Raw genomic sequence first — 21413 nt, forward strand, 5'->3', positions numbered from 1 at the left:
CAGCTTCATACCCTGTTTCCCTGAAAATAAGACGTACCCCGAAAGTAAGGCATGTCAGAGGTTTTGCAGAATTTGCTAATATAAGGCACCCCCCGAAAATAAGGTGTAGTCAAGTTTACATACGGTACGGTGGAAAAACATGCGGTACCATTCAAAGCTGTTCATAGCGGTACCATAATAATGTGGCATCCCCTGCTGGCCCCTTCCATCGCTTTGTACCATCCAGTACAGCAGACACATTCTGCTGCTGTCTCACCGCCATTACAGTCTCCACTACAGTGCGTAGACTGTAGTTCCTCTGGTGGCCGGAAGCTGCAATAGCGGGAGTATACTGTTGTACCATATAAGTGCCGTTGTTTGTGTGCGTGGGTGCCATACTGACAGGTACCGTACCATAATCAGTGTACCGTATGGTACACTTTCTTTGGGGGTGTCAGTTTTTCTGCTTGTGAATTTGTCTTATTTGAGAAATATAAGGCACTCCCCGAAAATAAGACGTAGCACAACTTTTGGAGCAAAAATTAATATAAGACAGTGTTTTATTTTCGGGGAAACACGGTAGTATTTTTCAGAGGGGAATGAGCATGAAACAGTCATTCCAAACTACAATTACTTTGAAATTAGTATGTTAATACGGTAAACTTTCTGTATAATTTATCTCACAAAACGAAAGTCAACACTTCAATGCTCACAGTCATTTGGTCAACCCACCAAAGAGACCGTGAGTTCAAATCCCGCTTTAGCCATGGGCGATTTCGGGTCAGTCACGCTTTCTCAGCCCAACCTACCTCACAAAGTTGTTGTTGTGGGGAAATTAAGAGACAGAAGCTGTGCTGGATATATCTGCTGCCTTGACTTACTTGTGAAAATATTAAAGGAGGGATACAAATAGAATACAATAAAATAAACACATAAATTTGGCCTCTGTCCAATTGCTGAGATCACATGACACTAAGATTAGATGTCATGTGATCTCAACAATTGCATAGAACAGTGATTTTCAACCTTTTTTTGAGCCGCAGCACATTTTTTACATTTACAAAACCATGGGGCACATTGAGGGGCGGGGTGGCTAAAAAAAGTTTGGACAAAAAAATTCTCTCTCTCTCTCTTCCTCCCTTTCGCTCTATTTCCCTCTCCCTCCCTCTTTCTCTCTTCCTTCCTTCTTCTTTTTTGCTCTCTTTCTCTCTCCCTCCCTCCCTCTGTCTTTCTCTCTCCCACCTTCCCTCCTTCTTTCTCTCTCTCTTTCTTTCTTTTTCTTTCTTTCTCTCTCTCTTTCTCTCTCTTGCTTCCTTTCTTTCTCTCTCATTCGCTTTCTTTTTCTCTTCCTTCCTTTCTTTCTCTCTCTCTTTCTTTCTCCCTTTTTTTCTCTCTCTCTCTTGCTTGCTTGCTTTCTCTCTCTTGCTCTTTCTTTCTCTCTCTCTCTTTCTTTCTCTCTTATTCTCTCTCTCTCTCTTTCTTTCTTTCTCTCTCTCTTGCTTGCTTTCTCTCTTATTCTCTCTCTCTTTCTTTCTTTCTTTCTCTCTCTCGTTTTCATTCTCTCTCTGAACTTCGCAGCACACCTAACCATGTCTCACGGCACACTAGTGTGCGGCGGCACACTGGTTGAAAAACACTGGCATAGAGGCCAAATGGACCATTGTTGCCCAGAGCCAATCTCAGAGCTATGGTCAGTAGCTTTTACTTTTTGCAGATAACAGTTTCATTAAAATGAATGGTTATCTGATATTTACATTTTCAGTCAAATAAACAAAATAAAAAACACCACAGCTACCATTGGGCCTTTTTCAAACAAGCAGCACCCAGACTCCAGTTCCCTGCCCACTGTTCATGTCCCTCATGTATGAGGTGAAAGGTATAAAGTTGCCAAGCAAGTTCTACAGGCTGAAGGAAATATGATTAGTTCAAGTCATAACTGCGTATTACTCCTTTGCTCCACAATCTCACAAGTATATCTCATAACAAAGCAAAAGGGCATCATAAAACAGGTCTACAGATTACTGAAATGGAAAGAATATCTAGGTGGCCCACAGATAGATCAGATCTGCTCGGTGGCTTTGTGTGAGCCCAAGTCTTAACACTTGACAAAATTGAACGGGTCCAAAGACGGACTACAAGAATGGTGGAAGGTCTTAAGCATAAAACGTGTCAGGAAAGACTTAATGAACTCAATCTGTATAGTCTGGAGGACAGAAGGGAAAGGGGGGACATGATCGGAACATTTAAATATGTTAAAGGGTTAAATAAGGTTCAGGAGGGAAGTGTTTTTAATAGGAAAGTGAACACAAGAACAAGGGGACACAATCTGAAGTTAGTTGAGAGAAAAGATCAAAAGCAACATGAGAAAATATTATTTTAATGAAAGAGTAGTAGATCCTTGGAACAAACTTCCAGCAGACGTGGTTGGTAAATCCACAGTAACTGAATTTAAACATGCCTGGGATAAACATATATCCATCCTAAGATAAAATACAGAAAATAGTATAAGGGCAGACTAGATGGATCATGAGGTCTTTTTCTGCCGTAAGCCTTCTATGTTTCTAATGGAAAAAAAAATCAATGTTAAATTTCCTCTGTATTTCTTAGGCTGACACTGTGGCCACAGTTACTTATTCCCCTAGTCATGTGCACTAAAAAAAGAAGAAAAATTAGGCACAAGTACCAAATGAACAGGTTTACAAAAATGCTCTTTGAGATCAAAGAGAAGTATACAAATAGGAACTTGAATCACCAATTAACACAAAAACACGTCCACAGATGCCCTAGGAAACAATAGCTTGCCATAAGTCAACTGAGTTGAATACTTAACAGAAAACTTGTGATACGTGCTATTTTAAAGAAGATGGAGCAACTTCACCACAAAATTGGACGTGTCCAGCTGCTTGTGTATACTTCACAATGCACCAGAGAAAGCTGCTCTCCACTGTTTACAGTATTCAGGAGGGGAAATTTGTATAAACTAAGGTTATAAAAGTCTCAAATTTTCTCTGAGGACTGTTCATTTTAATTATTGTGCCCAAGAGGTTAGGAGTATAGAGATATTCCTGGGTATGACATTGCTTTACAGGTAATTAATACTCAAGGTTTTTTTTTTTCTTCCAGTACCAAAGGAATACAACATTTAAATGAGCTCAGGTGAGACTCCATGTACCCAGAAGACACATCTCAGAGGAGAAAACCTCAAGCTATGAGCAGGCTGCATCTATAGACTTATGTCCTTTTGCACAGCCCAGCTATGGCACTATAGAAATGACATTTGATGCCCCAAATATTAATTTAATTTAATTTATTAGATTTGTATGCCGCCCCTCACCTAGGACTCGGAGTGGCTCACAACAGCCAAACACAATGTACAAATCTAATGTTAAAAGCAATTAAAAACCCTTCTTATAAAAACAATCACACAACCTAACGAACCATACATAAAAAACCATAGTACCTAAGGGGTATACCAGTTTCCCCATGCCTGGCGACATAGGTGGGTTTTTAGGAGCTTTCGAAAGGCAAGGAGGGTGGAGGCAGTCCTCATCTCTGGGGCGGAGTTGATTCCAGAGGGCTGGGGCTGCCACAGAGAAGGCTCTTCCCCTGGGTCCTGCCAGACAGCATTGTTTAGTTGACGGGACCCGGAGAAGGTCAACTCTGTGGGACCAAATCGGTTGCTGGGATTCGTGCGGCAGAAGGCGGTCCCAAAGATATTCCTGTCCGATGCCATGTAGGGCTTTATAGGTGATAATCAACACTTTGAATTGTGACTGGAAACTGATTGGCAGCCAGTTCAAGCCGCGGAGTGTTGCCGAGACATGGGCATATCTGGCAAAGCCCATGATTGCTCTCGTGGCAGCATTCTGCACGATCTGAAGTTTCCGAACACTTATTCCTGACATAATTTTCTCTCCCAACTCTTATGCTGCAATAAACAACCTAATGTAGCAGACAGTTTTGTTTCCCAACCAAAAGGAGTAGAAGCACCTGAACTGAACTGTCTTCACAGGAGATTTCGGCAAAATACTTCTCTATTATGGGTGCACAGGACTACTGAGAGGGTTATTAAGTGCTGGAACAAGACTAATAGGGGCCACCTCATGGGAGGGTCGCTGTGGTCCCCAACAGCCTGGCCTGGCTGGTCCTCACCTTCTGCTGCTGCTGTTGGGCCACCTCCCTCAGAATGGCTCCGGTCAGCGCCAACCCTGCCATCTGGGCTTGGGGGGGGGGGCCCAGTGGAACCCCCGAGCTCCATATGCGAGCCATCAAGCGCCCAGGCGCTGCTCCACTTCCATCACTGGCAGCTGGCACTGCAGCCCCCATCACCCGCCCCTGCAGCCTCAAGACAGGGAAAACTGGGAGTTTGGAAAAACTTAGTTCAACTTTGCTTGCTGTGCTGCTTTTCATACCCTGGAGCCTTCAGGGAAGCTTCTTGAAGCCCCAGAGCAGCGGTCCCCAAACTACGGTCCGGGGCCAACATGCGGCCCGCTGAGGCCATTTATCCGGCCCGCGGGTGATGCCTGGAGCACAGGATGCGTCCGTATCCTGTGCTCCTGGCCACTGTTCCCTCTAGCCTGTGCGGTCGCATGGCTGTGCAGGCAAAAAACAAACTCCTAGAGCCGGCGCCATTTCTTCCGCCCAATAGCTGATCTGCTGTCGGCCAGGAGAAACCCCCGTGGGCTCTGAGCCCCGCCCAGCTTCTCCGGCTGTGTCTGGGGACCACGCCCAGCCCACTCCTACCAATATTCTTCCCACCACCGGGAAGAAACAGGAAGCAACCCCCCCTCCAGGAAACAAGAGGCAGCGGTTGGATGGCCTTGCCACCTGTGCGCAGAAGCAGCGCCCTGGGGTAAAAGCAGCGTAGACATGTGCCTACACCAGAGCTGTCACCTCGCCCTCTCCCCCCCTTTCCCATAAGTTGACTTGTGGGGAGTCTCATTTTTTCAGCAGAGAGACACACCCCCTCAAGTTCATGGCCGGGCACAGAAGTTTTGTGAGAGAGAGGGAAGAGAGAGAGAAAGAAAGAAAAGGGAAAGAGGGTGAGGGAAATAGAAGTGGAGAGGAATGAAGGAATGAAGGAATGAATGAATGAATGAAGGAAGGAAGGAAGGAAGGAAGGAAGGAAGGAAGGAAGGAAGGAAGGAAGGAAGATGAAATGAATGGAGGGACAGAGGAAGGAAGCACTGTTTTGGGGGAGTATTTTTTTTTTAAATTTTCTCTTAGCATACATTCAAACAACATAGTGTACCATCTAATTTTCAATGAATAAAATGCAATATTAGCAACTAATATCAATCATCAAAAAAGTTTTTTTTCTAATTTTGTCATCCAGTTACATTCATTTTCTTTTAATTAAATTCCCTCCTTAATGTTCCTTCAAAAAGTACACCAATTATATTTCTAACTTATTACCCATTATACCAAAGTACTTCCTTCTTTCTTTATACATTTTTCTATAAGCCAAGAAAACCTTTTATAGCCAATCAGATATTAATAAAAATAAAAATAAAAACAAAACAAACATATATGAATTTCAGACTTCTTCCCCCCCTCTAAATAGTATGTTCCCATTTTAAGGTATGTGCAGTGTGCATAGGGAATTGTTCATAGGATTTTTTTAATAGTCCGGCCCTCCAACAGTCCGAGGGACAGTGAACTGGCTCCCTGTGTAAAAAGTTTGGGGACCCCTGCCCCAGAGTAAGAAAAACAGCATAACAGGCAAACTAGAAGTCCGTTTTCTGAGGTTTCTGTAGTGTTTTTCACACTCTGGAGCTTCACGAAGCTTCCCTAGATTTATATACCGCTTTCACAGTGCTTTACATCCCTCTCTAAGCAGTTTACAGAGTCAGTATATATTACCTCCAATAATCTGGGTCTTCATTTTACCCACCTCGGAAGGATGGAAGGCTGAGTCAACCTTGAGCCTGGTGAGATTTGAACTGGTGAACTATAACCAGCAGTTCGCAGAACCAGCCTCCAGGGTATGAAAAACAGCACAACGGGCAAACCGGAAGTCATTTTCCCAAGGCTGAAAATTATCTGGCTATTGTGCACATGCGCACTGGAGTTGACAAAGGGTAATGCCTTGAGTCCCCTCCGATATGGCTCCATGTGCGACCTGTAGCACATGTGCCATAGGTTCGCCATCATGGGTATAGAGCAGTGTTTCCCAACCGTGGCAACTTGAAGAATTTTGGACTTCAACTCCCAGAATTCCCCAGCCAGCAAATGCTGGCTGGAGAATTCTGGGAGTTGAAGTCCAAACTTCTTCAAGTTGCCAAGGTTGGGAAATACTGGTATAGAGTATGAAGTACTGTATATACCAACTATTTCTTTTCTTTTTTAAAATTTGGCTTTGTAATTTTTTTTAAAAAAATTCCCCTTTATGGGCCCCCTTTCACCTCCATGTACCCAGGAACAACCTAACAGCTTCACACACACACCCTCTTCTCAGGCTACTTACAAATTTTCTTTAATATTTTAAAAAAAGCTTTATAGTGAAATATAAATACAGTGGTACCTCTACTTAAGAATGCCTCTACTTAACAACTTTTCTAGATAAGAACCGGGTGTTCAAGATTTTTTTGCCTCCACTTAAGAACCATTTTCTACTTAAGAACCCGAGCCCGGAAAAATTTCCCAGGAAATTTGAGAGGGGCACAAAGGCCCAGCCAGTTTCCTGCCATTCCCCCTTTAACCCCGGCCATCTCGGGCTTTTCTGGGCTGCCAGAGGAGCCTTTCAGTGGCGCTTAAGGAGGCTTTGGCAGTCCAGAGTGAACAAAGCATTTTCCTTTCTCTGGGCGCTTGGAGAGGGAATAAACCTCTGCCAGTGCCCAGAGAAAAGAAACGCTCCCTTTGCTCTGGGCAGCGACTGTCCTCCTCCTCTTCTTCCTCCTCCTCCTCCCACCCAAATTCCGAGCTTTTATTTCTTTCCTAACGGGTTTGCATGCATGATTTGCTTTTACATTGATTCCTATGGGAAAAATTGCTTCTACTTACAACCTTTTCTACTTAAGAACCTGGTCATGGAATGAATTAAGTTCTTAAGTAGAGATACCACTGTACATAGCATTTCCAGTTGATAGCCAACAGAGAAGGGAATCCACAATTCAGCAGCAGAACAGCTTTAAGCACTCACATTAGTCTTGGTTATATTTCCTGGTAAGATTTATTCATAGTATGCAAATTGCTGACAATCAATGTTACCTGGCTGGTATTGTGTGTGCATGTTTATAGCCAAGGTAGGGAGGGAGGGGGTGAATTCATTGTAACTTAGAAATCTGTAGTGCCAAAAAACCTACTCATTAATCCTCAACTACTGGAAGATTATTAACCATAACTTCCTCTGAAACCTTGCCTAGCTGGAAACCTAGCCTCTTCCTCCCTCTCCCATAGATACTTGTTAGCAAGTAAGACAATGGCCATTTCTAAGCCAGAAATGCTTTGAGGTGGCCCAAAATGACTAATCTTTGCCCCTTTCCCCCATCTAGATGAGTAAAATAAATTATACTGGCTGCTAACCTGAAACAAATGCAGATCAAAAACTTCCTGATAACCAGGAGCTGACACTGGTGACAGGTGGGAAAAATAAGGGAGACTATTCATAAAGTCATTTCTATCAGTGAAACCAACGTCAACAAAATTATCTTTCGGAGCTACAAGAATCAGGAAATGCTTTTTATAGTGACTCAGCAGGTTTAACCAAAGTGAAACATAGCAGGCAGGGAACTGGCTTAGTGTTGAGCATTTCGGTTTATTTGACACAGGCCCTGGATGCATTTAGAAAGTGATAGAAACTATACTAACTAAAATCTGTCTTGGATCCTATTACCCGCCCCCTCCAAATTTAGTATTGGGCCTATACCAAAAAAGTATTTTAGCAAGGACAACATGAATAGGAGGAGATGTTATCAATGAAACCCAATCTTAGCTCTGCTGCTCCAACTTCCCTCACTTTAAATTGAATTACATTATATTGATAATGTTTATTTGGGGTGGACATCCCCATGGATCTAAAGCCCTACACATTTGAGCATTCAACCACACATAATAATAATAATAATAAATAATAATAATAATAATAATAATAATTTATTGGATTTGTATAATAATAATTTATTGGATTTGTATAATAATAATTTATTGGATTTGTATGCCGCCCCTCTCCGTAGACTCAGGGTGGCTAACAACAATGATAAAACAACATGTAACAATCCAATAGTAAAAACAACAACTAAAAACCCTTATTATAAAACCAAACATACACACAAACATACCATGCATAACTTGTAATGGCCTAGGGGGAAGGAATATCTCAACTCCCCCATGCCTGGCGGTATAAGTGAGTCATGAGTAGTTTACAAAAGACAGGGAGGGTGGGGGCAGTTCTAATCTCCGGGGGGAGTTGGTTCCAGAGGGCCGGGGCTGCCACAGAGAAGGCTCTTCCCCTGGGGCCCGCCAAACAACATTGTTTAGTCGACGGGACCTGGAGAAGGCCAACTCTGTGGGACCTTATCGGTCGCTGGGATTTGTGCGGTAGCAGGAGATTCCGGAGGTAATCTGGTCCAATGCCATGTAGGGCTTTAAAGGTCATGACCAACACATAACTTACATGTTCAATTCAAAGTCCATAGTAACAGAATTCTGATGGGATGGGTAACTAAATTTTGCCTAAAACCAAGATTGGAGCGTTTCTTGTGAGCATTTTTAATTTACATTGCACAGATGGCTTGTTCACATGCTAGTGTATGTACACAAATGCATAGATATCTAAGGGTCACAGAAAGACTAATGATAAACATGAAAATACTTCCTCCATATTAATTACGCTCAATATACTTCAAATCTGGAGTGCTTCAATTTCTTTGGAAAACATGCAAATTCACTGGAGAGTTTGTACATCTGTATCATTCAACCCATAGTCCATGCAGAAAAGTCCAAAGAAGAATCAAACGTCAGATTTTGGATTCACATTTGTAGATCAATACTTGGATACCAATCAATGCATGCAAGTTGGAAACATCAGAAAATCCAATAAATTACTTTCTGTTTTTCAAAATACCCACAGGGATAAAGAGACAAAAGCTTAAATATTATTTGAATATCATTTCAACAAAAATGCGTACTTACTGGTGGGAAGTCAAAATCTATCTGATTTGCTAAGTTTAATACATAATCGATTCGAAATTGATTCTCTGCGTTAGCTAGCTCAACTGGTGGCGCCAGGTTTCCCATCGCTGTTACTATTGTCTGTGGAGAAAATGATTTCAAGCATGTTACCAGAATGCTACAGGTTAAAACAATTTAGTCAAAACAAGGAACAGCGGGTAGACTTACCTCTATAGCTTCTTTAATGTTATTTTTAATATCTTGAATTTTCATTTTTTTCTCCCTGCAATCAAGAAACAAAAAGTTAAACATATAAGCATGTTCTTTTGTTCAGTGTGGCCTCCGAAAGTCTCCTTCCCTTCCATCTGCTTTTTATTTAAAATCAACATTTAAAATAAGAGACAAACCTGCTGGCTTTGGCACATCATGAAATATGCAGTCACAGAATGCCCACTTTAAAAAAAGGGAAAAGAAAATAACCACTATTTCTATGTTTACAAGGCCAACTGGTATTACTGAGAGCTAGTTTGGTCTAGCTATTAGGGCACCAGGCTATATACTAGGAGACTCTGAATTCTAGTCCCACCTTAGAAAGAAAGCTGACTGGGGGTGACTGAGCCAATCACCAGGAGATGGTGAGTTCTAGTCCCATTTTAAACCTGAAAGCTGGCTGGTGACTTCTGGTCAGTCTCACACACTCTCTCTGAAACATAGAAACATAGAAGACTGACGGCAGAAAAAGACCTCATGGTCCATCTAGTCTGCCCTTATACTATTTCCTGTATTTTATCTTACAATGGATATATATTTATCCCAGGCATGTTTAAATTCAGTTACTGTGGATTTACCAACCACGTCTGCTGGAAGTTTGTTCCAAGGATCTACTACTCTTTCAGTGAAATAATATTTTCTCACGTTGCTTTTGATCTTTCCCCCAACTAACTTCAGATTGTGTCCCCTTGTTCTTGTGTTCACTTTCCTATTAAAAACACTTCCCTCCTGGACCTTATTTAACCCTTTAACATATTTAAATGTTTCCATCATGTCCCCCCTTTTCCTTCTGTCCTCCAGACTATGCAGATTGAGTTCATTAAGTCTTTCCTGATACGTTTTATGCTTAAGACCTTCCACCATTCTTGTAGCCCGTCTTTGGACCCGTTCAATTTTGTCAATATCTTTTTGTAAGTTGTTCACCACCCTAATTATTTATAAACATAATAAAAGTGGCATAAAAATATATAAATAAAATTGAAAACAAAAGCTGACACACGAGATTCCTTTCCATTAAGTACTTTTAATGAATTTTGAACAAGATAACTTAAGTGATGGCAGTCATAAAAATAAAGATGCCACGGGAATACTTATGTCCCTATTTTCACCTATAGTATGGTAAGTTCAGTAGATACATTATTTTTATAGCAATGAATATATAATCTTAATTTACATTTTGCAATATTCCCTAAGAGTACTTTTTCCATGGTAATTGCATGCTACATCTCCTACAGAGTGAGGTACGTCATGACTTTGACTAATAACTTACTTTCAAGTGCAATTTACTAACGTTCAAGGACTTGCAAAATACAATAAATGCCTTGCTCGACTGAAGTTCTCAGCATTAAAACCATTTGCTGACTTCAGCAATATGCAAAAAGAAATTTCTATTCCTAAAGATTGCTATATTTTAAAACAATTTTCTCAATAATAAAAAGAGCTATTACAGAAGCCACAAGGCCAGAACAGCATTCTTCTTCTGCATTATTTTATGAGCTATTATAAAGATATTTCAGACACTGGATTAATATTAGATACTGTATTTATGAGAAAGAAGCTTTGTCAGTACTAGAATTCCAAAACTTATCCATTTGCTAACAGGTCTTTTGAGTAAGTTTTTTTTTTAAAAGTCCTTTGATCAGATCAATATAAGGATTCTTTTAGAACTGCATCAGGGTTGTGTTTGATCTTTGGAGTCCAGGGTGGGTGTGGCCAGGGTGGGCGTGGCCACATTGACGTCACTTGGATCAGGGGGGCATATTGTGGAGCTCCATTTTTGGCTGGGATGGCCTTCTGCAACCCTCTGCCTGCAAAAACAGAGCTTGGGCATGCCGCCCACAGCCCTTGCAAGCTCCATTTTTGGCTGGGATGGCTTCCTGGAACCCTAATGCCTGCGAAAAGAAGAGCTTGGGAGTGCCGCCCACAGTTCTTTATGAGCTCCATTTTTGGCTGCAATGGCCTCCTGCAACCCTCTGCCTGCAAAACGGAGCTTGGGAGGCCTCCCAAACTCAGTTTTTGCTGCCAAGGCACTGCAGTTCGGGCCTTTGCTGTGTCCAGGGTGGCCCTGCAGGCCAGATCTAAGCTCCACGTGAGATGAAATCCAGCCCCCAAACCTTTAAGTTTGATACCCCTGTTTTAGAACAACAGTACAGAAAGTTATTCTTCCCTTTTTTGGGGAAGGTAATGAAGCAATATTAACAACAACAAAAAAGAAAAAAGAGAAGATAAGAGAAGGGAAGAGAAGAGCAGAGAAGAGAAGCGCTTAAACTTTATTTTCTTATAATACTGGAAGGGAGAATTTGAAGCTAATTGCAATTATATCTATATAAAATTATGTCTAAACAAAATTTTAAATGCAAATGAATGTTGCTATTTTGATGAAGTCACCCATGCTATAAAATTAAGTCCTACTTACATCATGCTTCAACCCAATCAAGTTCTAGACTAAAAATTCTTAGAAGCTATTTATGACCAGGCAAGTTATCCCAACAGTGATCAAATTCTTATTTTGACTTTCAGAGAAGCTTTTTGGGGAAGGTCACTGAAGCCCATTTGAGACACCAAAGGTGGAGAAAAAAATCTATCACTGTTTACAGATTTTAGTTTAAGAAAAAAAACAGGTAAAACTTTATGGTAGTAATATTGCCTCAAAATTCAATAACTAGAATTAATATACAGTTTATTTTCAGAGCTTTCCATCCAGAAAAAATCCAAAATTCTCTTACATTGAAGATTTTGATCTACAATATTGGACTATTATAATAACCCCTCTGATAGATATCATTTATCTTTAATATTTTTCCAGTTTTTACCAATAACTTTGAAATGAGTTTCTGAACCAATTAACAATTGATCAGACATCTGATTAAGATGATAACCCAGGAAACAAGCAGTAATTAACATGTATTAGCTCTCAAATTGAAACAGTGCTAAAATAAATAGGAGTCACACCTTTAATGACCACGTTATCCAAAGATATAAAACTATCTGAGATATTATAATTATTCAATTCATCATGAATGTGTGTTCCTATCTAAAAACAAGATTCTACTGTGGACATCATTTTAAAGAACTGAATGCATTGTATGTTTACATGTAAACAACTCAGTCTCTATGCAGAAAGGCAGAGTTAACCCATTCTTTGGATTCTCTGCTCTGCACACCGGAGAACGTAAATAATAGAAACATAGAAGTCTGACGGCAGAAAAAGACCTCATGGTCCATCTAGTCTGCCCCTTATACTATTTCCTGTGTTTTACCTTAGAATGGATATATGTTTATCCCAGGCATGTTTAAATTCAGTTACTGTGGATTTATCTACCACGTCTGTTGGAAGTTTGTTCCAAGGATCTACTACTCTTTCAGTAAAATAATATTTTCTCATGTTGCTTTTGATCTTTCCCCCAACTAACTTCAGATTGTGTCCCCTTGTTCTTGTGTTCACTTTCCTATTAAAAACACTTCCCTCCTGGACCTTATTTAACATATTTAAATGTTTCGATCATGTCCCCCCTTTTCCTTCTGTCCTCCAGACTATACAGATTGAGTTCATAAAGTCTTTCCTGATACGTTTTAGGCTTAAGATCTTCCACCATTCTTGTAGCCCGTCTTTGGACCCGTTCAATTTTGTCAATATCTTTTTGTAGGTGAGGTCTCCAGAACTGAACACAGTATTCCAAATGTGGTCTCACCAGAGCTCTATATAGCAGGATCACAATCTCCCTCTTCCTGCTTGTTATACCTCTAGCTATGCAGCCAAGCATCCTACTTGCTTTCCCTACCGCCTGACTGCACTGTTCACCCATTTTGAGATTGTCAGAAATCACTACCCCTAAATCCTTTTCTTCTGAAGTTTTTGCTAACACAGAACTGCCAATACAATACTCAGATTGAGGATTCCTTTTCCCCAAGTGCATTATTTTACATTTGGAAACATTAAACTGCAGTTTCCATTGCTTTGACCATTTATCTAGTAAGGCTAAATCATTTACCATATTACAGACGCCTCCAGGAATATCAACCCTATTGCATACTTTAGAGTCATCAGCAAATAGGCAAACCTTCCCTACCAAACCTTCCCCTATGTCACTCACAAACATATTATTAATAATAATGTCTATGGCACACCAATATAATTGAACTAAAATCAAGAGTGTTCATGCTCCATACACTCAAAAAACTGCCTTTTGTATCGTAGCTGGCCTTATGCAGAAATGACAATTTTTCCCAACAGATGAACGCTGCCGCGATGGGTCCCCAAGATGTTTACTGAAGTGCCTAAAATCGACAAGAGTCAGTGCCACCCAAGAATTTCTTGACCATTTCGAGATTGAAGCCGAAGCTTTTCTCAACTGTAATGACAGGAGATGAATCTTGGGCTTATCACCATATTCCAGAAAGCAAAGGCCAATCAATGCAGTGGCGCCATACCCATTCTCCTTCAACCAAAAAATTCAAAACTCAGCAATCGACGAGAAAAATCTTGGGTACCCATCACAGCAGCGTTCATGTCCTTAGCATTCAGGTAGCGTATTACAGCACACACTTCGCACTTGGCGGGAAACGGAATGAGGACGCTCATCTCTAACCTTCACCACAATGCCAGTCAATGATCTACTGACCACTGCCTTGCTCGTTCTCTTCCGCTGGCTTCCCGCTACACGATAGTAATACCAACTTCCCCCGTGAACATTCCCCGCGAGAGCTACGTGCCTGGTAACCTTACTTTTCAGATAACCCTCATAGTTTAAAAAGATTTAACTTGATTCATTTGTTGAACTTTCACCCCTAAATTTTCAAACATCCTTTTATTTATAACACTATTTTTTAGTCTGTAACTGAAAAACTGCCACCTGATTTCCCTAAAGTAATGAATGGATTATTATCAATTAAGTGTTCCTAATCTGTCACCTAGAAGTTCATCTATGGAAATTCAAATCCTAATCTTCACGACATCATGGCAGTTTATCATATAAGCAGGCAAATGGACACAAGAGGTCAGTGATGGTGAACCTATGGCACGGGTGCCACAGGTGGCCCGTGGAGGCATATCTGCTGGCACACAAGCCATTGCCCTAGCTCAGCTCCAATGTACATGTGTGTGTCAGCCAGCTAAGTTTTGCCTCGCATGGACACTCTGGGAGGGCATTTTTGGCTTCCAGAGAGCCTCCAGGGGGATGGGAGGGCATTTTTTACCCTATCCTGGCTTCAGGGAAGCCTTTGGAGCCTGGGGAGGCAAAACATGAGCCTATTGAGCCACCCAGAAGTTGGGAAACTGTTTCTGGCCTCCAGAGGGCCTCTGGGAGGTGGGGGAAGCTGTTTTTGCCCTCCCCAGGCATTGAATTATGGGTGTGGGTACTTGTGCATGCGTGATAATGTGCGGGCACTCTCTTTTGGCACCCAAGGGAAAAAGGGTTGCCATCACTGCAATAAGTCACTGTATAGATATTTCATAATCTGAGTTTATGGACATTTGGGAGAACAGCAAGCTCTTTGCCTGAATGCAAACAACTTTCAATCTTCAGGGTATGTGCCTTTTAAACATATTCTATGCTAAACATGTGTAGCATTCAAGAAAAAAGAAAAGGACTGGAAAAGGGATAACAATGGGTATCTAAAGTCACCCTCACTGGGATTAACTATTATTCGAGAGAAATCACATTTGAGTATTTAGATAATGATAATTGCTTCCAATTCTCTGTAGCACCCTACTAGGGAATCTACTAGGGTTAATTCCTATAGGGATCAATTCAACAGGAAAAGGTATAAGTGAAAAGATTGAAAGCTTCTCGTCCACTTCCCTCCCATTCAGTTTCTTACCCAAAATTCAACCCCCCCACACACATCAACTGCATTAAAGTCTCTATAAATTATTGTGATAGCTTCATGGATGCAATTAAATTGCATTTTTGGCTATATAGTAGTCCCTCACCTATCGCTGGTGTTACGTTCCAGACCCGGCCGCGATAGGTGAAATCCGCGATGGGGAATTTATCCACTGATAGTACTTATTTAAGTATTTATATTGTAATTGTTTGGTAAGTTTTCATTGTTTTAAGTGTTTATAAACCCTTCCCACACAGTATTTATTTTAGATACAGTATTTAAATACAGTATTTACAATTTTAGATATATTTTTTTTTAAAAACCTGCCGATCGAGTTTGGCGGGCTGTTTAAATCTGCCGATCGACTTCCTCAGAAACCCGCGAACCAGCGAAGATCCGCGAATGATTTTTCTCATTAATATTTCTTGAAAACCCGCGATGAAGTGAAGCCGCAGTAGGTGAAGCGCGGTATAGCGAGGGACTACTGTATAGTATGGTTATTTTTTGACTATAGTATGGTTATGGTTTGTCAATGTCTATGCCTAGTTTTCAGATAGTTATCCGTTTCTCAACCTAGCCAAGAGTTCTGGAGTTCCTTGGTGATTTTTCATCCAAATACTAACCAGTTTAGGTTTGTTTGTTTGTTTGTTTGTTTATTTATTGATTGATTGGATTTGTATGCCGCCCCTCTTTAGTGAATGGCATGCAATGTCAGGGAAATCTACACATGCTAGACACAACACAATCCTGACAGCCTAAATTGTTAGTTCGTTCTGTTCATGCCTATCCTTGATGCACCGCAGGTGGAAAATCATCGTGCACCAGCTGACTAGCAATGGTTGGGTTACTGGTTCTTCGGGCTATTCTGCCAACTTCGCCTTGCCTCATGTTGCGTTGCCTCACTTCTAGCTGCGTCCAGATCCGTCTTCCATTCTTTGCCCACACAATTGCAACTAGATTTTTTCCACCAAAGTGGTACCCATTTATCTACTCACAATATGGCATGCTTTCAAACTGCTGGATGGCCAGGAGCTAGGGACCGAATGCTGGGAGCTCACTCTGTCTCCCAGACTCGATCCGCTGAAATGCAAACCATTTATGGTCAGCAGTTCCAGGTCATTAAAGCTCCTGTGGCCCCTAACAGCTTAGCTACTCAGCCCAGAGATGATGGTGTAGATACACACACAAATTGCAACACTGTAATTTGATGTGTTTATGCTGCCCTTCCCAGGGAACTTAACATGACTTACATGTGGAGCTCTCTTCTTAAGAACCCAACCCTTTTTGTGGTTAGACTCCTAAATAATAATAATAATAATTTATTAGATTTGTATGCCGCCCCTCTCCGAAGACTTGGGGCGGCTAAAGCCTCTTGGAATAGATGACATGCAAGTCAAATTTTAAAAAATCAATCATTTCAATATTGTTTAATCACAATAGCATGATTGCTCCTAACATGACACTTGTGGAAACAGCAATGCTACCAAAATTGCAAATAGACTTGGGTGGGTGGGTAGAAGGAATCCCTTTCTTTCGTTGCTCTTGCAATTGGGCTTTTTTTTTTTAGCAATAGCACTTTTTTATTTTATTTTAGTTTTGTAAATTTCTTTACTGTTTTCAAAAATACTTCTCACATGTTTTGTTTACGTTTTACAGATCTTATTCCATCTCTATTACCTTTTGTATATATCTTTCATTTCTTTATATCTTTTATTTATATATCATTGGTATAATACATCTTTGAAATAAAAAGGAAAGAAGGAAAATGTTTGTTCCTTGTTTCTATTGCAATTGTTTCAAGATTTACATTCCCTATATAAAATGCATCCTCAGAGGATTTAAAATATAATACTCCAAACAAAATAAACATACATTAAAGTAAGCTCAAGACAACAGTTTTACCAAAGTAATATCCAAGACAGATAGTTCCTTGTTTACCACTGGAAAATTATTTGAGGACAAATCTGAAAAAAACGTGGAAGACAAGGCTGCTTCATATCTCAAGACCTAAAATGGTCACCTAATATCAAAAACATCATCAAAAAAGCACAACGAAGAATGTTCTTTCTGCGCCAACTCAAAAAGCTCAAACTGCCCAAGGAGCTGCTGATACAGTTCTGATCATTGAGTCTGTCATCTGCACCTCTATAACTGTCTGGTTTGGTGCTGCAACCCAACAAGATCGACACAGACTTCAGAGGATAATCAGAACTGCAGAAAAAACAATTGCTGCCAACCTGCCATCCATTGAGGACCTGCATACTGCACGAGTCAAAAAGACGGCAGTGAAAATATTTACTGGCCTCTCACATCCTGGACACAAATTGTTTCAACTCCTATCCCCAAAACATCACTACAGGGCACTGCACACCAAGACAACTAGACACAAGAACATTTTCCCCCGAACGCCATCACTCTATTAAACAAATAATTCCCTCAACACTGTCAAACTTTTTACTAAGTCTGCACTTCTATTTCTACTAGTTTTTTCTCATCATTCCTATCATCCTTTTCCTCCCACTTAGGACTGTATGACTGTAACTTGTTGCTTGTATCCTAAGATTTTTATTAATATTGATTGTTTCTTCATTGCTTATTTGACCCCTATGACAATCGTTAAGTGTTGTACCTCATGATTCTTGACAAATGTATCTTTTTCTTTTATGTACACTGAGAGCATATGCACCAAGACAAATTCCTTGTGTGTCCAATCACACTTGGCCAATAAAGAATTCTATTCTATTCCAATGGAAAAGGCCTCCATCCAAGTTGCCAGATGCTTCACCTCTAATAAAAGAACCTCATGCCTTTGGCCTCTTACCATAAAGGGAGCCAGAATAACTGTTCATGAAGTACCAAAATGTGTTCTTTATGCCCAGTTGCTCTTAGTAGACTAGCTGTTCTGTTCCAAATTGTATTATTTTCCCGAAATGCCTTCAGAGGCAGCATCGTATAAAAAGCATGACAATTTGATTCCATTTCTAAAACTATAATATTCACGGCTTGTGCCAACAGAAGCACAAAAAGTATTGTCAGCAGTGACCAATTCCAATCTTCACTATAACTTTCTGAAGAAAAGTTCATCACATCCCTGTTGAGAAAATGTTCTGAACAAAATTCATTAAACAAACCATAAACCATGAGGTTTCTAATGAAATAGTATCTGGACATATCTGTGTACGTCTAAACAAACTATGGCACCATTTAATTGGAATCATTACCAAGATTTTGAAGAATACTATAACAGCCCTGGTGGTGTAGTAGTTGAACTATAGTACTGTGGGCAACTCTGTCCACAGCATGGAGTGCGATCCTGATGGGGCTCAAAGTTGACTCAGCCTTCCACGATTGGTAAAATGATGATCCAGATTGTTGGTGGCAATATGTTGACATTAAAGCACTGTGGGGTAGTATATCAGATTAAAAGCTAATGGAATTGCTGTACAATATCTTGCGAAGCACCATCCATTCTTCCTAATTAAAAATGGTCCAAGCTAATGTATTTTTCGGAGTATAAGACGTACCCCACCCCAAGAGGCTGAAAATTTGGGTGTGTCTTATACTATGAATGTAGCTTTTCCAAAGTCAGGAGGTGGGGTTTCCCATGGAGGGGAGTCTCAGGGGAATCCCAGGATTGCAAAAATAGGCATTCTGAAGGCAACGGAACCATGGAGCTCTATGGGGTCTAGTGCCGCGGAGAGGTTGCAGCGGCACAATCCGGTCAAGAGCCTCCGCTGCAGCCTTGTTCCAGGCCTCAGCAAGAGACTCTGCCAAACTGTGGACGAGTGCCTCTGGGATAACCCCAATCGCCCTCTGAAAGCCCTCTGGGTCCATCAGGCGTCTGGGGCGGAACTGCCTAATCGGTTCCACCTCCTTGCGGGGAAGGACTGCAGCCAGGAAGTCAAGCCGCAATAGAAAATGGTCTGACCCAGCAGTAACAACAAATTATTTTACCTTGATTCCTGCAGAAATTCGAGGTCACTATATAATATTTCCACTTAATTTTCCAGTTAAGATATGATGGCTACAGTATGACGTATGAAAGGTTGCCTGAAGCATTCTGCTAGCAAGGTTATGCCTCTTGAGCAATGTTCAAGGTAACTGCTTGACTTAACTTCATATTTATTACTGAATGCTCACTATCAAAACAGAAAAGGGGAAAAAAACCCAGCAGGCTAAAACATTTAACCCCAGGCCATCCATCTTAATAGCTGGTCATTAATATTAAGGAAATTACTAAAACTCATTGCACCACTCACAATGTCTCAATAACCTACTGATTTTTAAATGGACATTTTTCTTAGGGTTCTTTTAAAAATTATTACACCAAACCGATCCGAGAATAAACAAAAACTGTGGGTGTTATTAAGCGTTTGCATCCATCCTGCTTCAGAAGGACTCCAGGCAGCTTAGAACATTAAAACGTTAAAATTGTCAAATATAAAAATAAAATTGAAATACAAACAAAATAAAATCATGGGCACGAGATGGAGAAGGAGTCAGCCGGATGTAAGAGGGGGGAGGTGGATTAGCTCTTACTTAATTAACCAGTTCCACTTTAAAGATCCCTCATTGGGCCCAAAGCCTTCTGGTAAAGCCAGGTCTTAAGAGTCTTCAAAGCAAATAAGTAGGATTATTATTATTTATTATTATTATTATTATTATTATTTATTTTTTAAAAAATATACTTTATTAGATATTTTTAAAAAAGAAAACAGGGAAAAGGGGGTGGGAATACAAAAAATAGAAGTGGGAGGGGGTTGGGGTAAACAGTATTTTAATACAGCGACTTATATATATTATTGTATATACATTCCAAATATTTGTCTATATGTCAATATTTTGTATTCAATACAGTATTCTTATTTGGATGATCTTATAGCTGTAGTATTTAATAGTCCAAGAATAACGTGGAAAGAAGAGGTGATTGGAGGTGGGATAGAAAAGGAAAGAGAATGGAAAGAAAAGAAGAAGAAAGAGAGGAGAAAGAAGAAAAAGAGGAGGGGTGGTACCTGCAAACTAGCAGGCATTTGGGTTGTGACGACTTAGTTTGATTATACAGTATTTATTATTTTTGTTAGTGAGAAGTAATTGTAGGTTGCGATATTAGTAAATTTCTGATAATTATCAAATGGATTGAACCCAGAGAGGGGTTGTATTGATTTTGGTCCGAATTTTTATTATTATTATTTATTAGACTTGTATGTCACCCTTCTCTGAAGACTCGGGAGGCTCACAGGATACAATACAAAAACAATGTGTATACAAATCTAATTAATTAAAATTAGGATGAGGGTAAGACCAAAAAGCAGGAGCTAGTGATGGCCTGCTACCAGAATGGTAAGATGCTACATTCCGGTAGCAATTTTTGGGATGCGCACAGAACTGTGCATCCTGATGCGCGCCTGCGTGAGTTTTGGCTTCTGCATAGGCGCAGCAAGCGAAATCTCATGTGAAGATGCTCGTGTGAGCGCGATTTCAGCGATTCTTGCCGATTTTTTGCTTTGGCGCATGCACGGAAGCAAAAATATCAGCGAAAATCACCAAAATCTCATCCAGGCGTGCATCGTCACACAAGATATTGCTTGCTGCGCAGAAACCAAATCTCACACCGATAGACGCGCGCACACCTGCAATGGCGTCAGGGGGAGCACCGGTAGCGCCAAAGATAGCAGCCCTTTGCTCGCAGGAGCTCTTCTCCTTCTTCCTCCTTTCTCTTTGAAAAGAAAAGCCCATCACAAAGCCAAGCTGTAAACTTCATTATCCAAGAAAATAAAATTCTAGCAAGAACTGACTGACTACCTACTCTGGGATCAAGTGACTTACCCACTTCCTAACCCTCTGTTTGATCTGTGGATCATTCAATCATTCATTCATTCATTCATTCATTCATTCATTCATTCATTCATTCATTAGATTTGTATGCCGCCCCTCTCTGGTATTCATAACTGATGGCAGGCATCTCTTTGGAATTATTTCCCCATCTTGGCTGCATTAGATGAGAAGGAGAAACATTTTTGGTATCATCAACACATTGATGGCACTTCGCCTTAAATCTTCAGGCACCACAAAAGCATTAATGAGGCTGCAATGATATAAAATGACATTCTGGCCCATGTAAAATCATCAAAGAAATATGAGCATGCATATCCAAAGTTTCCCATTACTGTATTTTAGTTTAAATTCAGTTAGCAAAGAGGGAAGTTCATCAGATATAAAGAAATACA

The 21413-nt window shown here is 40.5% G+C and overlaps 1 protein-coding gene across 1 annotated transcript in view; it reads right to left on the bottom strand.

The window, feature by feature from the left end:
• GNAS (GNAS complex locus) overlaps positions 1-21413 on the bottom strand; it is a 160140-nt gene that overhangs the window by 118787 nt on the left and 19940 nt on the right. Inside the window, exons 3-4 of the mRNA XM_070744547.1 lie at positions 9319-9373; positions 9112-9231 (exon numbers count right to left, since the gene is read on the bottom strand). Coding sequence (XP_070600648.1) covers positions 9112-9231; positions 9319-9373 — 175 coding nt within the window. The remainder of the gene's footprint in view (positions 1-9111; positions 9232-9318; positions 9374-21413) is intronic.

Source organism: Erythrolamprus reginae, chromosome 3, assembly GCF_031021105.1.
Source record: "Erythrolamprus reginae isolate rEryReg1 chromosome 3, rEryReg1.hap1, whole genome shotgun sequence".
Lineage (NCBI taxonomy): Eukaryota > Metazoa > Chordata > Lepidosauria > Squamata > Dipsadidae > Erythrolamprus > Erythrolamprus reginae.